The 16,792-nt window shown below is 38.5% G+C and overlaps 1 protein-coding gene across 4 annotated transcripts in view; it reads right to left on the bottom strand.

Moving 5' to 3' along the window:
* The window catches only part of LOC101692228 (cat eye syndrome critical region protein 2), a 175,162-nt gene that overhangs the window by 42,479 nt on the left and 115,891 nt on the right, over window positions 1–16,792 (bottom strand). For 3 of the 4 annotated variants that reach the window (XM_004773789.3, XM_045071601.1, XM_045071600.1), the window contains exons 3-5: window positions 3,007–3,190; window positions 1,893–2,032; window positions 1,031–1,135 (exon numbers count right to left, since the gene is read on the bottom strand). In XM_004773789.3, coding sequence (XP_004773846.3) covers window positions 1,031–1,135; window positions 1,893–2,032; window positions 3,007–3,190 — 429 coding nt within the window. Of the gene's footprint in view, window positions 1–1,030; window positions 1,136–1,892; window positions 2,033–2,131; window positions 2,287–3,006; window positions 3,191–16,792 lie in introns of those variants that run through there. The other variant, XM_013046446.2, reaches the window with a different exon arrangement.

The raw sequence follows: 16,792 nt of genomic DNA, 5'->3' as shown, positions 1-16,792 counted from the left end.
CTTCAAGCATTTAGATTTAGCAGTTCTACAATTTAGAGGGAAGAAGTGGTTTGTGCTCTGTTACTAGAAATTTTAAGAATATGACCTAACTTCCAGGAAGTATATTTATACACTAAAGGCCAGATCTTAAAAAAAAAAAAAATTTTAAAGATTTTATTTATTTGACAGAGACACTCAGTGAGAGAGGGAACACAAGCGAGGGCGGGTGGGGTGGGAGGGGGAGAAGCAGGCTTCCCATTAAGTAGGAAGCCCAATGCGGGGCTCCATCCCAGGACCCTGGGACCATGACCTAAGACAAAGGCAGACACTTAACAACCCAGGCGCCCCTCAGAATTCCTGTATTAAGATTCATGTAGTGGAATTTCCTAAGAGATAATGCATAATGTATAAAATAAAATTTCCCATATGTAACAGAATCTTTTTCCTTGCTAAAGTTAAATATAAAATAAAGAGTATAAAATGTTAGAGAACGTTAAAGAATATTACCTATTCTTTACTGTAGGAAATTTTATTCTAAATTCTAAATACAATAAAGCAAATGTGCTACTAAGTTCTGCTCAAAGGGAAAGAATTAACTCTTAAACTTATATGTGATATATAATCCTATTAAAATGCTGATTATTACAGTGAGGGTTAATCAGAATTAACTTGCTCTGTACTCCTATGAAAAAAATGTTTGATACAACCAATTTTGAAAGTTAATACGTATTGAGCACTTTCTGTGGGTCATCACAGTTTTCAGTCTGTTACACTGACACATTCATTATCCTGTTCAATCTAATCCTTATTATTAGTAGTATCCCTATTGTCCCATAAAAGAATAGGCTTAGAGAGAGTAGGTCATGCAGATAGGGCTTCCTGAGTACATATTTAGTAATTTCATGAGGATTCAGACCCCGGTCTCTCTCATCTAAGTCCCATATCCTTCCCATGGCTCAAGGGAAAATCAGGGATGAAAGAACAAGTGAAATTAAGGTGCCTTGTAAGCACGCAGGTTTATGAGTGGCACAGAACAACATGAATGCCTTACTTCACTAAAATTTCCTCCTGTAGTTTCTTCCGTTTTGGAGGTCTTCCTCTTCTTTTTCCTGTTTTCCCAGGAACAGCAGAGACATTTTTTTGTCCTTCACTTTCCCTAAGAAATAGTATATTAAATCAAAATGTTTTGTAATAGAATTTATGCATTACATATGCTTTTTAAATTAATAACTACAGTTTTTCTGGCCATGAGCTCATTATAAAGGATTAAACGCAGTGGTTATAGGGAAAGAGCAGAAGGACTTCCTGTCTTCTCTTATTAGCATAAGAAAAACCAACATTTTACAATATTAAAATCTGAGTATAAACTAACACACTTCCCTAATAGTTAATGGTGCTCCCAGAAATAATGAAGCCAAAATAAAATAAGACAGCAGCATCATCCTGGGAATGATCCATCACCTGTGGAAACACGTGTCCTCCTCAGTTAGGAAGGCTCACATTTCAGGCATTCTTTTTTAAGGGCCTTCTAGTCCTATACTGATGCAGCAGATCATTAATTCTAGTAGAAAAAAAGGAGTCCTCAAGAACTGATTACAAAAGGACAACTGCCACTGTGAGTGACTACACAGCTGGTGACTTACTGTAGATAGTGGTCCGTGCTAAGGGCAAAAAGGACTCCTCAGGTACCTCAAATCAAGCACCTAATTTCTAAACAACAGGATATTTCACCACTCTGATAGCAGAGGCTGCGTTATGAATTCTTTTTTATTTTTGTATGAAATAACTCTTTGCCAACTCTTGACAGGCATGCTGTTATATCTAATTCCTTCGTAAGAAAAAAAATTTGTGCTGCAAAATTCTGATATATTTTTATACAGTAGCTATTGCAACCCTGACCTCAAAGATCGTACCTGCTCAATGAGAGTTCTCCATTGGATTTTCCTTGCACCGGGTCCTCCTTATACATTCGTGTTCCATAGAAATACCAATAGAGTGCCCCTGAATTGTCTTCGCCCAATGGTTCCACACGGAGACTGTCTGCATCCAAACCCTTGGTAGAAGAATAGGGAAAAGAGGTTTGGGGAAATAGGAAACAAAACAAAATGGGAGAAAACTAAAATGAGGATTCAAAATTTATAGTCACATGTACCTCATATTTTAAAATGCCTAAGCATCTTAGGCAGCGTTCAATCAGGGCACAGAGAAAATGGGAAGATGATACCTTCCTTGAAGAGCAGGATATGGAAATATTTCAAATACTTCCCATCCCCATCATTGCCCGCATTTCACCAACAAAACAAAACAAGAAACAAAAAGGAGTTTTGAGGAACATATTGTATATTTGGTTTGGACTTACGTGTGCATCAACAAAAGGAAAGACGATTACAACGGAATAGAATCCAATGTTGTAAAAACTTTGCCCCATGTGAATCTCTATTATAGCACCATCGTAACCTTCAGTAACCTCTTATTCTAGCTGAGATCCAGCAATACAGCTCCCAAATTTACTTCAGGATCTGACCTATTTTGGCCTTCCCACTGCTATTCAAGAACTTGAATTCTCAGCAAAGACTGTGCTTAAATTGCACAATGATTTTATACCGTGTCCAGGAGAGGGCTGAACTAAGAAGTTGTCAACATATTTCATCATTTCTGACTGAACAGGATTAGACACGGACATCCCTATGAGTAAAAAGCAACAGTCCACATCCTCCCTCTGAGACAGACTTCTAAAAGAAGACAGACTTTTAAAAGAGACAACAGTAGAATCAGAGGGAATCAGAGGGAAGACATCTACATCTTCCTTCTCCAACACATATTTTGTAATGCATTACAACTAGAAATTGAACCAAGATAACACACAATCATCTATCTAATAGTATGGCTAGGAATCCTCTGGCTACAGTGGTCATTGTATACATTTTTATTGTCAATGAATTCTCGCTTTTCTTATTATCTTCAGATTTTATATCCTGATTGCTGGCCTTTTGTTTGCTCTAGTAAAAGGGCTTATTAGTTATGCACCTTGAGAAGATCGAAGACATCATCTGCATCTAGCCGATAATCACAGAGGCGGTGCAGGATTTCCACACGAGTACGAAGGGGCAGGTCTTGGAAACTGGCTTCTCTCAAAGGGTTAGGCTTCCCTTCTTCAAGCTCCCAGCGGTAGTTGATGATGTCCTCTAGGTAGCTGTGGAATGTCTGAGGCCTAAACAAATGGCCCCAAACACAAAAATACATTAATATAAAACACAGGGGATGAGTGGGAAAAGTGGAGAGAACTGGTAGTTTAACAGCTGACAAATCTTAAACAGAAAGCAGGAAATAAAAAAGCAATAATAGAAAGGGTCTGAAGGCCCTGATTGAAGTTCAATGCTATTGTACTATCTACTTGGACCAAATGCTGTCAAATTCCAAAGATGATAAATATGTTAAGAGGGTTTCTCACAGAATAGATCGCTTTACTTTATCACAAACAGCATATTCTGGTCAATATATAAAAGTTTTAATAACCAATGGTATAGATTGTGAAACTAAGGCAAGTCTTACCTTTGCTCATGCAATTAAAGAGACTATACAGTTTGAATGGATAGCAGTTCAAAACTAGGTCCACAACATTTGCCCAGCCTAATTAATTATATTTCAGGTTAAGAATTAAAGGTCAAAAAAGGTCTAGATTACAAGCAGCTACTTCAATATGCAACTATAATCTTACATTCTGTTACATAATCTTTAAGATTTGTTAAAAAAATACTGTATTCTTGGGGCGCCTGGGTGGCTCAGTGGGTTAAGCCTCTGCCTTTGGCTCAGGTCATGGTCTCAGGGTCTTGGGATTGAGCCCAGAGTCGCGCTCTCTGCTCAGTGCACTTTCTGCCTGACTCTCTGCCTATTTGTGCTCTCTCTGTCAAAAACAAAACAAAACAAAATAAAAACTGTATTCTAAATTTTGAAGATTTTTTTTCTACAGGGAACATTTAAGACAGTTTGACGGCAACCTAAATTTTTCCTGATTAGTTTGACAGGCAATTTTATAACGTCATTTTGAATAGTACCCAAATGTGCCTTGTATACAATATAATAAAGAGCTGTTTAGTTGTTAGATGATTATTCTCTCTCAACTTTTTTTTTTTTTTGGAAGTTTTTATTTATTTATTTGAGAGGGTAAGCAATTGAGAGAGAGAGCATGAGCAGGGGAGGAGCAGAGGGAGAGGGAGCAGCAGACTCCCCACTGAGCAGGAAGCCCAATGTGGGGGCTTGATCCCTGGACTCCAGAAACATGACCTGAGCCAAAGGCAGACAGTTAACTGACTGAGCCACTCAGGAGCCCACCCCCTAAAATTAATGAATCTGGGTATAATCTCACCTATTTGTGACTTAAAATTTTTTTCCTCATTAAGCAAGGAGCTCTAAAGAAGCTACATGTTAATGTAATTTTAAAAAGAGGCATGTACCATGCTGAATGACAATCTGTGGTAGTTATATTTGCAGAAGTCAAAGGAAATAATCATGGAAAAAAATATCAAAGAGCCTTATGCAAACAATAAATTAAACATTTTGATTTTCAAAGAGAGAAGAAACTACTTCCTTACTACTAGTCTTTCAACTGGCGGAAATGTGAACATGCTCGTTTACCAAGACATAATGTCTCTAACATCAAGGCTCTCAGGCACCTGATTTGACGGCAGTACCTACATTCAAAGTCTGAGCACCGGCATGTGAATACCTGGCTTGAACCTTACTGGGTATGCACCGGCTTCCTCTCTCTACTGCGTACGAAGCTGGGAAGCTGGTGCTGCCCCTTCAGGAGGGAGGAGCTGGGGAAAGAACACGTCAGACTGGGAGTCAAAAGCAGTGTGACAATGGTGAATTTGAAAATAAAATGGGGTGTATTTTTCAAATTGCTTTTTAGTAGCAAGGAGTATGAAGACAATAACTCTTTGGTAATATATCCCTTTACCACATGCATGCTACACTCTGCTGCACTTTCATAAGCACACCAAATACCCCAAGTAACAAGGCATGTTTTTCCTGCAGTAAAATAAAATATGGAATCTATGATATTGAGACAATTTTCAGAATGGCAGCTTCGCTGGGGGATGTGGCAGGAGGCAGGCTGGGTCAGGCTAGGCATAGGGAAAGTTCTAATTCTAGTGTGAGGCAAAGGAAGCACCAGCATACCAGTCCTGCAACACTGAATGTGTATAAACAGTGTTGTTCTTTGTGCCTACAATCTGTCTGAAAGCCTCTACTTGTCTCAAAGAAGTGCATGTTTGAGATTCCTTTCCAATAGCCCTATTAGCCTACTTGATTTCAATTACATGGCTTTTGCTAAAGGTTTTCTTAAGACATCTCCATACTACCTTACCAAGAGATACTTGAGAGCTTAGAATTCAAGATAATTCAATTTCCTTGTATAAAGATAAAACTCCTCATATAAATCTACATCCCTTTCTTTAAACATCAGAAATTCAAAGAGGGGAAAAAACTTCTAAGAGCATCTGAAACAAAAAGGCTGCAGGAAGCCAAAAATCAGGCTAAAACTTTCTACTTGGTGGTTCTTAATCTTCTATATGACATAAAACTCTTGGAATATTATGCCTCCATCAGAAAGGATGAATACCCAACTTTACTATCGATATGAAGGAAACTGGAGGAGATTATGCTGAATGAAATAAGTCGAACAGGGAGAGTCAATTATCATATGGTTTCACTTACTTGTGGAGCATAAGGAATAACAAGCAGGACATTAGGAGTAGGAAAGGAAAGTGAATGGGGGAAATCGGAGTGGGGGACGAACCATGAGAGACTGGACTCTAAGAAACAAACTGAAGGTTTTGGAGGGGAGGGGTGCAGGGGGTTAGCTGAGCCTGGTGGTGGATATTAAGGAAGGCACATACTACATGGAGCACTGGGTATGGTACACAGTGAATCTTAGAACACTGGAAAAAAAAAATCTGATGAGGACCATATACTCTCTCACTCCCAAAAATGAGCACACACACAGTTCTGTATGCACTTTCAGATTTTGCTACTCAAAGGAAACAAAGGGCACTATGCTGCTGAAGACTGCTGGAACATTCCTGGCTTACTCATCTATACGGCTCAGTACAATTCTCTCTTAATGACTAAAATACCTCTCATCTTTCTGAAATTATTCTGAATTATAATAAAATGTCTCAATAGAATATAGTTAACAGAAAGATTAAACTAACCAAAGGTTATGAACACATCCAGGTGCATTTTGTTTCTTGTCTGAAAAAGTTCCAAATGCTTTAAAATTTAAAATTAAATGATATTTTCCTTATCTTAACTTGTGCGGGAGAGAGAGAGAATATGTGATTATCACCTTCCAAACTCCCAAAGTTAGCTATTTCTTAGAACTCAAGCACTATGCTTCTTAGGGTACATGCTTCTGCAGGTGGAATGAATGTTGACAAGGGTGGCAGGACCTCAGTAAAGTATGTAATACAAGTCTCAGCTGGCTGGAGCTGGCAGAACTCTTGACGACATAACTTGTATTAACTGATCTCCAACCTATACTAAATCATCACAGATGAAAACAGGACTCTTGGGGCACCTGGGTGGCTCAGTCATTAATGGTCTGCCTTGGGCTCAAGTCATGATCCCAGAGTCCTGGGATGGAGTCCTATGTTGGTCTCCCTGCTTGGCAGGAAGCCTGCTTCTCCCTCTCCCACTCTTCCTGCTTGTGTTTCTTCTCTGTCTCTCTCTGTAAAATAAATAAATAAAATCTCTTTTAAAAATTCTTTAAAAAAAAAGATTTGAAAATCATTTTAAAAAAGATTTTATTTGACAGAGAGAGAGAGAGAGAGCACAAGTAGACAGAGTGGCGGGCAGAGGGAGAGGGAGAAGCAGGCTCCCCACTCGGCAGGGAGCCAGATGAGGGACTTGATCCCAGGACCCCGAGATCATGACCTGAGCTGAAGGCAGCCGCTTAACTGACTGAGCCACCCAGGCAACCAAGAAATAAAATCTTAGAAAGGAGAAAAAATAATAATAATAAAAAAGAAAGAAAGAAAAGAAAAAGAAGAAAGAAAAAGAGGACTTGAGTTATTTGAGGCATGTGTTGGTTCTTTGAGACATGAAAGGCTATCTGTAGTCTACATGCAGGGGAACAATTTAGACAGTCATCATGGGTAGCACAAGGGAGACTTAAATGAAAAAAAGAAAAAAATTCCTTCCACTGCCTACAACTCTCTGTGAAGTAGATAAAATATGTGTGAACAGTTAAGCTACATGAGTACATGAGCACTGGAGTGAGAGAAAGATTTTGGTTCCGAGTGAAGCAAGAGCTAAAAGGCTTTATAAGAGCATCTGATAAAGTGTTTATTCTTAAAGATCATAGAAAGACCCAGAACAAAAAAATTTAAACAACTACTCTTTTCTAGGGCCATGTAATAGCTGCTGTGCTCAACATATCCTAACATCATATTGAAAGCTGCAATCAGTTAAAAATCAGGGTAGTATTAAATTAAAGGAAAATAGGACTAAAATACAAAATGTATCTCTTAGAAGAGACACATATATATAATACAGATTTTATAAGATATTTACGAATGCTTATTTTGGGTAACAGAAAAGCACTAAAAGGCAACCTGAAATCAAAATGTAACCATCCTTTAAAAAGATGAAATACGTTTTTGAATGGAAGCCACATGGGAACCTAAATACTATAGATATTAATTGGGAAAACTGAAGTGTCACGTGTTAAGTTGTGAAAGGGTACAAGAAGAATTCTGCGTAGCTGGGGCACCTGAATGGCTTTATTAGTTGAGCAGCCAACTCTTGATTTCAGCTCAGGGCATGAGCTCAAGGTTGTGAGATAGAGACCTATGTCAGGGCTCAGTGCTCAGCAGGGATCTGTTGGGAGAGTCTCTCCCTTTCCCTCTGATCCTACCGGGCTAGTGGGCACATGTTCTCTCCCTTTCAAATAAATATATCTTTAAAAAAATCTGAATAGCTTCTGATAATTTAAGGATTAAAATCTGTTAGCTTTAGAGCCACTAAAATATGCACAAACACAAAACCAAAAGAGGAAATAAAGGAAAGTACTAACAAAAATAATCAAAAAAGAAAGCATTTAAGGGCCAAAAGAGGAACAAAAATCAGAATAAGATGCTCATCATCAGTTCATCAGCTCATCAAAAATCAGAACAAGACTGACATCATCAGTCACTTGAAAATACAAACCAAACCCACAATGAGATATCACCTCACACCCACAATGACAGCAAAAATTAAAAAAGACAGATGATAATAATAAGCCTATGATGTGGAGAAACTGGAACCCTCATACACTGTTGGTGGGAAAGGGAAATGCTGTAGCTACCTCAGAAAAGTATGAGGAGCTACTCAAAAAATTAACAGAACTACTATATGACTCAACTATTCCACTTCTAGGTATACACTTAAGAGAAATGAAAACAGACATCCATGCAAAAATATGTACACAAATGTGCATATACAGCAGCATAATTTACATGAGCCAAAAAGCTCATGTAAATGAGCTCAATGTAAATGTCTATAAAATGATGGATAAAATATTTTTCAGCCATAAAAAGGAACGAAGTAGTTGATTCATGATACAACACAGATGGCCCTGAAAACATTATGCTAAGTCAAAGCCAGATACAAAAAAGCAAATAGTGTATGACTACCCTTATAACAGATACCTAAAACGGGAAAAAATCTGCCTAGTATTAGAGGTTGGAGGAGATGGGTAGTGACAACCAAGAGATATTAGGCATCTTTTGGGAGTGTTAAAAATGCAGTGGAACTAGTGGTGATGATTACAGAGTTTTGTGAATATACTAAAAACCAATAAATTGTACACTTAAAAAAAAAAAAAAAAAGCCCAGAAGAGTAAGTTAGAAACCAATTATACCAACTGCATTAACCATAAATGGATGAAACGTCCCAACTAAGTCAGAAATTCTCAGACTGAGTGAAAAAAAGCAAGACCAACTATAGGATATCATCTGTAAGATACTATTTAACCATAAAAATACAAACAATAGAAGGAGAGAAAATTAGGCAGAATGATAGGTATTAGGGAGAATGAAGATTAATAACAAAGTAGTTTGAAGAAGACAAAAGGCCAATTCACCACGAATACATAATAAGGCTACATATATGTATCTTACAACAGTACCTCAAAATTCACGGAACAAAAAATGACAGAAGGAAAGGGAGAACAGACAAATCCACAAGTATAGGCAAATATTTTTAACATCTTTCTAATTAATATGCCAAGTAGACAAAAGAACCATTGAGGACGGAGATCTCAAAAATACTACAACATGACCTGACATTTACAGAATACTATGCATAAAAACTGCAATATATTCTTCTCAAGTGCATATGAAATGCTCACTATGATAAACCAGATGCTGGGACATACAATAAGTTTTAATAATCTTAAGTGATTGAAATCTCATAGAGTAGATTATCAGAACACATGTAAATTAGGAATAAAAACACTAAGATATCCAGAAATTAGACAACACACTCTTTTATAACCCAAGGATCATGGAAGAAATATAAAAATAAAGTAGAACATGTTTCAAATGATAATGAAACTACAGTATATCAAAGCAGCCAAGCACTGCTTAGAAGGAAAGTTACAGCTTTAAATACCTGAACTGAAAGGGTAAAAAGTCTCAAAAATAGTACTCTGACTAAAAAAAAAAAAAAAAGAGCAAACTATAAAGTAAACAGAAGAAAATAATAAAAACGAGAAATCAATAAAGTAGAAAACAAGTGAACAGTAGGTCAAGTAAAAAGTTGATTCCTTAACAAATGTTTGAAAAGTTGATAGACCTGCAGAAAGAATAAAGAGGGAGAAACAACAAATTATATATCAGGAATCAGAAGTGGAGCTATCACTGCAAATCTCACACATTAAAAGGAGAAGAGAACATTATGAACAGCATTATGAGAAAAATTTTACAACTTAGAGTAGACAAATTCCTTGAAAAACACCAAATAACTTACAAAAAAGGACTTAAGAAATAGAATACCTGGACAGACTTCATCTATTCAAGAAAGTGAATCAATAATAATCAAAAGCTGGCACAAAGAAAACTACAAACTCAAAGGTTTTCAGTGATCAATTCTTCCAAATATTCGAAGAAACATTTTTATTTTAATTTTACTTGTCAGAGAGAGAGTGAGGCAGAGAGAGTGAGCACAAACAGGGGGCATGGCAGGTAGAGAAAGAAGCGGGCAGGGAGTCTGATGCAGGACTGGATCCCAGAACCCTGAGAACAGGATATGAGCTGAAGGCAGATGTTTAACTGACTGAGCCACCCAAGTGTCCCTCAAGGAAGTATTTGAAAGAAATCACAAAAACTGTTTCAGAAAACAGGAGAGAACACATCTCAATCCTTGCACCAAAATCGGACAGATACAGAACATAAAACTAGACAATTATTCCTCATGAACACACATGCAAAAATCCTCAACAAATTATTAAGCAAATAACATTCAGCAATATACAAAAGAAACAACACTTCTTATTTAATGGTGAAAGACTGAACACTTTCTCCCTATAATTAAAAGAATATATATTGAGGGACACATGGTGGCTCAGTTAGTTAGGCATCTGCCTTTGGCTCAAGTCATGATCCCATGGCCCTGGACTGAGCCCCATCTCTGGCTCCCTGCTCAGCATGGGGCGAAGTTGCTTCTTTCTCTCCCTCTGCTTCTCCCTCAGCTTGTGTTCTCTCTCTCTCTCTCGGTTTCAAGTAAACAAATAAAATTAAAAAAAAAATTTTTTTTTACTTATTTATTTGAGAGAGAGGGCACAAGAGTGGGGTGAGGGCCAGAGGGAGAAGGAGACTCCCTGCTCAGCAGGGAGCCCGAAGCTGGGCTTGATCCTGACATTCCAGGATCATGACCTGAGCCAAAGGCAGACACTTAACCAGCTGAGCCACTCAGATGCCCCAGTAACGAAAATCTTGGGGGGTGTGGGGGAGAAGAATATATACTGAGTCTTTGCTGTAGCGTAAGACAAATATAAGGGACATAGAATGGAGTGGAGGAAGCAAAGCTGTTTTAAACTGCAGACTACATAAAAATCATCAGAAAGCTACAACAAAACCAGTAAAACTAAACAGTGAATTCAGGAAAATTGTAAAAACATGGCTGGGGCACCTGGGTGGTGAGTGGGTTAGGTGTCCAACCCTTGGTTTCTGCACAGGTCATTATCTCATGGGTGGTGATGGGTACCTGGGTGGCTCTGTGGGTTAACCATCTGCCTCTGGCTCAGGTCGTGATGCTGGGGTCCTGAGATAAAGCCCCACGTCAGGCGCTCTGCTCAGCAGGAGTCTGCCTCTGCCTCTCCCGCGGCTCCCTGCTCATGTTCTCTGTCTCAAATAAATAAATAAAATACCTTTAAAGATTATTTTATTTATTTATTTGACAGACAGAGATCACAAGTAGGCAGAGAGGCAAGCAGAGAGAGAAGTGGGGAAGCAGGCTCCCCGCTGAACAGAGAGCCTGATGTGGGGCTTGATCCCAGGACCCTGAGACGATGACCTGGGCCGAAAGCAGAGGCTTCAACCCACGAGCCACCCAGGCACCCCATCAAATACATAAATAAAATCTTAAAAAACAAAAACAAAAACAAATAAACAAAAAAACTCATGGGTGGGGAGATCAAGCCCTGCAGTGGGCTCCCTGTTTAGCAGAGAGTCTGCCCGAGATTCTCTCTCTGCCTCTCTACCCAGTCTCTTTCTAATATAAGTAAATCTTATAAAAACATGGTCAATATACAAAAATCAACAGCATTTTATGCATTCTAGAAAAAAATAGAAAATAAAAATTTGGGGGGCACGGGATGGCTTAGTTTTGTTAAGTGACCAACTATTTGTTTTGACTCAGGTCATGATCTCATGGGTGGAGACATGAGCGCCATGTTGGGCTCTGCACTGAATGCAAAGTATGCTTTAAGTTTCTCTTCCTCTGCCCCTTCCAACTCTGGTACCATGCACACGTGTGCCCAGGTGCTCTTGCTCTCAATAAATAAATGCACACAAAAGATAAAAACTTTAATGTAATTCCACTTATAGTATCATCAAAAATATCAATTACTTAGAAACAAATGGAAAGCTGCTTCAAAGTTTTCACTGTGAAAACTAAAAAAATTATTGAAATTAAAGAAAATAAACAAATAATGAAACATATATATCATGGTTAAGGACAGGGAAATTCAATGTTGCTCAAAATGGTTTACTGTCCTAGCAGGATGCTTCCTCCACTCTCCGCCACCAAAATGTTGTTTTAAAATTTATATGGAAATGCACACAAACTTAGAATAGTAAAAACAACGAAAAAAAAATTTCTGCCCAAAGTTGGAAAACTTATTAATACCAGACAATCTGGTATTTGTATAAATATAAGACATACAGATCAATGGAATAGGGGAGAGTCCAGAAAGGTACCGAATATATACGATATCCATATGGGAAAAAAAAAGAACACTGACCTTCTACTTCACACCCAGTATAAACATTAATTCAAAATGCATCATAAGGCCAACTGCTAAAACTGAAACAACACCTAGAAGAAAACTTTCTTGACATTATGGAAGGTCCTGATGTTGTTAGTAGGAATATAAATGACTCACAACTACTTAGAAAATAGTCTGGCAGTTTCTTTACTCTTAAAATTCCCAAGAAAAGTGAAAACATATGCCCACAAAAACATCTGTACGCAAATGTTCATAGTTGCTTTACGTATGACAGAAGCAAAATTTAAGTCCATCAACTAGTGGACAGATAAATTGTGACATATTTCTCCAGTGGAATACAATTTAGATTTCTTCTCCCCATAACAGAAAAAACTACTGTTACAAATAGCAGTATCAATGACTATCACACATTATGCTGACTGAAAGAAACAGGACACCAGAGAACATACTGTATGATCCCACCCATATAAAATTCCCAAATAAGGCAAAACTTACAGTGATAAAAATCAGATCACTGACTGCCTGGGGTACAATGTGGAGGGGTTATATTGCCATTTAATGGTATATTTAATGGCAAAGTGCACCTTCTGCAGAGATGAAAATATCCTATTATCTTGAATAGGATGGTAACAAAATGGTGTACTCTGTGTCCAAAAAAACCCCTGTACCCTTGAATTGTGCAAGCTTTATTGTATCTATATCTAAATTGCATCTTAATAAAGATGAGTTTACATGGACTCATTTCACAGAAGTATTGTAATTTTCAAAAAGATAAATAATATTTCTACAGAAGGCAGATGGGACCCCCAAGTACTAAATGGTTAAAGTCTTTAGAGAATCTATTACAGAATCTAAAGTATATAATTAATGCTGAGAAGTAAAGTTTATGATTGTTATGAGTTTCTATTTTGAATATTTTATTTACTTATTTGACAGAGATCAAAAGTAGCCAGAGAGAGAGGAGGAAGCAGGGTCCCTGCTGAGCAGAGAGCCTGATCCGGGGCTTGACCCCAGGATGCTGGGATCATGACCTGAGCTGAAGGCAGAGGCTTTAACCCACTGAGCCATCCAGGCACCCCATGAGTTTCTATGTTGAGTGGGAGCCACAAGACAGGGAAACAAAGACCACACTGTTAGTCTAGGTAATCAAAAGAGCACTCTAGGAAAAGTGATAATAGGGAAAAAAGATTGTTTGGTGTCAACTATCATCATAATGAGCATTTAATAGAGGATATTTTTATAGGGCTTAAACCATTGCTCAAGACATTGTTTGATGCAATCCTATCTTTACTTTGACAGCTAAGAGCAAACCAGACGTTCCTGATTTCCAGTCCCAGGCTTAATTAGGTTAGGGTACTTCTCAATGAAGAAAAAGAAATGCTACAGAGAACAACCAGCTGATGAATCCCATTTAACTGCCTACAGGATTTTTATTGATACAGGTCCATAAAACCAACTCCTAGAATTGTAATTCCAGGGAGAATGACAGGAGGAAAAGTACAGAGTGTTTCAACAGCAATAAAAAGTATGTTACCAACACAAAGTCTGATACTCTCCTTTTTTTTTTTTTTTTTAAGATTTCATTTATTTATTTGACATACAGAGATCACAAGCAGGCAGAGAGACAGTGACAAAGAGAAGAGGAAGCAGGCTCCCTGCTGAGCAGAGATGCCAATGTGGGGGGATCGATGTGGGGCTTGATCCCAGGACCCTGGAATCATGACCTGAGTTGAAGGCAGAGGCTTTAATCCACTGAGCCGCCCAGGCGTCCCTGTTACTCTCCTTTTAAGTTTATATACTGAGTGGGGTAAATCAGCAAAGACAAAACAAAATAAACAAGAACCCACGTGTCTGCCATCAAGCTTAAAAACAAAAAATTAGTCATTCCCTAGGTTAGTGGAACTTTAAGGATGGTACTGGACCAGTACATCAGCATCATCTAGAACCTATAAAGAATACAAATTCTCAGCCCCATCTCAACCTATGGAATTAGATAGAATTACACAGCAGTAGGACCAACAATCTGTCTTTAAACAAGCCGTATGGCTGATTCTGATATTCCCTAAGGTTTGAGAATCACTATCTTAGATGTTATTATCATTTACACTTATCCCTAACTATAGTAGTCTCCCTTCCTACCAGGTAGAATTACTTTCTTGAACTGTGGTAATCAGTGTCTTGATTTTCTTTCTTTCTTTAAATGAGAGAGAACGTGCTAGCACAAGTTGGGGGGAAGGAGGGGCACAGTGAGAGGGAGAAGCAGACTCCCTTTTGAGCAAAGAGCTTGACACAGGGCTGGATCTCAGGACTCTGAGATCATGGGCTGAGCCAAAACCAAGAGTTGGCTCCTTAACCCACTGAGCCACCCGGGCACCCTCCCCTTGATTTTCTTTATAAATTTCCCACATATATTTATCCTCATTTAATTTCCTTGTTTTACATTTATAGAAACATATCTCTGGTCCATATGCTTCTGTGAATTGCTTTATCTGCTCAACAATTTTTTCTGGCCTGATTTATCCATGGTTATGTAGATAGCTGTGATATGGCTGACCCTTAGCTCCTAGAGGCCACTGCAGTCCCCAGCCAAGGGGGCTTTCCCAACATGGTTGCTTACTTCATCAAAGCAATTCTACAGCATCTGAAAATGAGACGGAGTCCTATACAGTATAAAAGAATCAAGGGAGTGATACCCCATCAGTGTTCCCAAATTCTCCTGGTTAGGAGCAGATCCTACCCACACTTAAGGGGAAGGGATCACACAAAGGCACAGAGGATCCCACAGATTTCTGGGGACCCTCCCCAGAGCCCAACTGCTACACTTAGCCCCCACTCAGATGCAGCAGTCCTGTCCTTATTTGTGGTTTCATATCCCACAGTTTCAGTTAGCACAGGTCTGAGTAGAAGGCCCCCTTCTGACTTAACAACAGTAGCCCAGTGCTACATCACTCACCTCATTTCCTCATGTAGGCATCTCATCATCTCACATCATCCTAAGAGAGGTGCATACGGTACAGTGAGACATTCTGCATCGTGTTGTGTGTGCATATGCATGTTAACTTTAATCACAGCAGACTGTTACAACTGCTCTATTTTACTGTTACTGGGTTCAGTCTTTTACTGTGCTTATTTAAGTATTTATATAAATTTCAGTTTTTACTGTGCCTAATTTATAAATTAAACTTTGTCATATACATGGTTCAATAGGTTCAATGCTATCAACAGTTTCAGGCATCCACTGGGGGTCTGGGAACATATCCTCTGCAAATGAGGAAGGGTGATATGACCACTCTTCCTTGGTAATAAAACGAACAAATTCCTGAAAAACTTGAACTGCTATTTTATTCTAAACATCTCCCAGGCCAGAACAAATTCCTAAACAATATAAATAATATGAAGCCAAACCAAAGATTTGCACTGAATCCCACCGTGCTACCCGGAGACTGTTTAGACATATGTGAGAGCAAATATCACAACAGCATACAATGGGACATGTGTGGAAAAGAGGCTCCCATGACTCAGATACAGTTTTGTTGCTTAAGTTTCCTTGCAAGTTAAAAAAAAAAAAAACAAATTGTACAAATGATAAAGTTCCTTTTACTTCAAAGATATTGATTCTGCATTGCAGATTAGTTTGAGATTTGAGCCCACAGATATAAGTCAGGTGGTTGTGAACCTGGCTGAGAAAATACTAACTTTTAACTAGCCTCTACCTGAAATTTTACATTCTGTTCAATTATGAAGGTAGGGGGAAAACAGTAGCATATGTATTTTTGTGTGTGTGTATGAAAAGAAAATATTTTCACATCACATGACAGGTACCATAAATATCTCAAGATAACCATTTAGGGGCACCTGGGTGGCTCAGTGGGTTAAGCCGCTGCCTTTGGCTCAGGTCATGATCTCAGGGTCCTGGGATCAAGTCCCGCATCGGGCACTCTGCTCAGCAGGGAGCCTGCTTCCCTCTCTCTCTCTGCCTGCCTCTCTGCCTACTTGTGATTTCTGTCAAATAAATAAATAAAATCTTTAAAAAAAAAAAAAAGATAACCATTTAGAATCACGAATACTTAAAAGATTAAGATTTTTTTTTAAAGGATTTTGTTTATTTATTTGACAGAGAGAGAGAGAGAGAGAGAGAGAGGTCACAAGTAGGTAGACAGGCAGGCAGAGAGAGAGGGGGAAGCAGGATGCAGGGCTCGATCCCAGGACCCTGAGACCATGACTATGACCTGAGCCGAAGGCAGAGGCTTAGCTCAGTGAGTTAAGGCTCACTGAGCCTCCCAGGCACCCCAAGATTAAGATACTGTTAAGAAATAAAGT

The sequence above is a fragment of the Mustela putorius genome, unplaced genomic scaffold (assembly GCF_011764305.1).
Source record: "Mustela putorius furo isolate JIRA1106 unplaced genomic scaffold, ASM1176430v1.1 tig00003988_pilon_pilon_pilon, whole genome shotgun sequence".
Lineage (NCBI taxonomy): Eukaryota > Metazoa > Chordata > Mammalia > Carnivora > Mustelidae > Mustela > Mustela putorius.
Note: the sequence above shows the minus strand (reverse complement) of the source record. Positions and strands in the feature narration are given on the sequence as shown.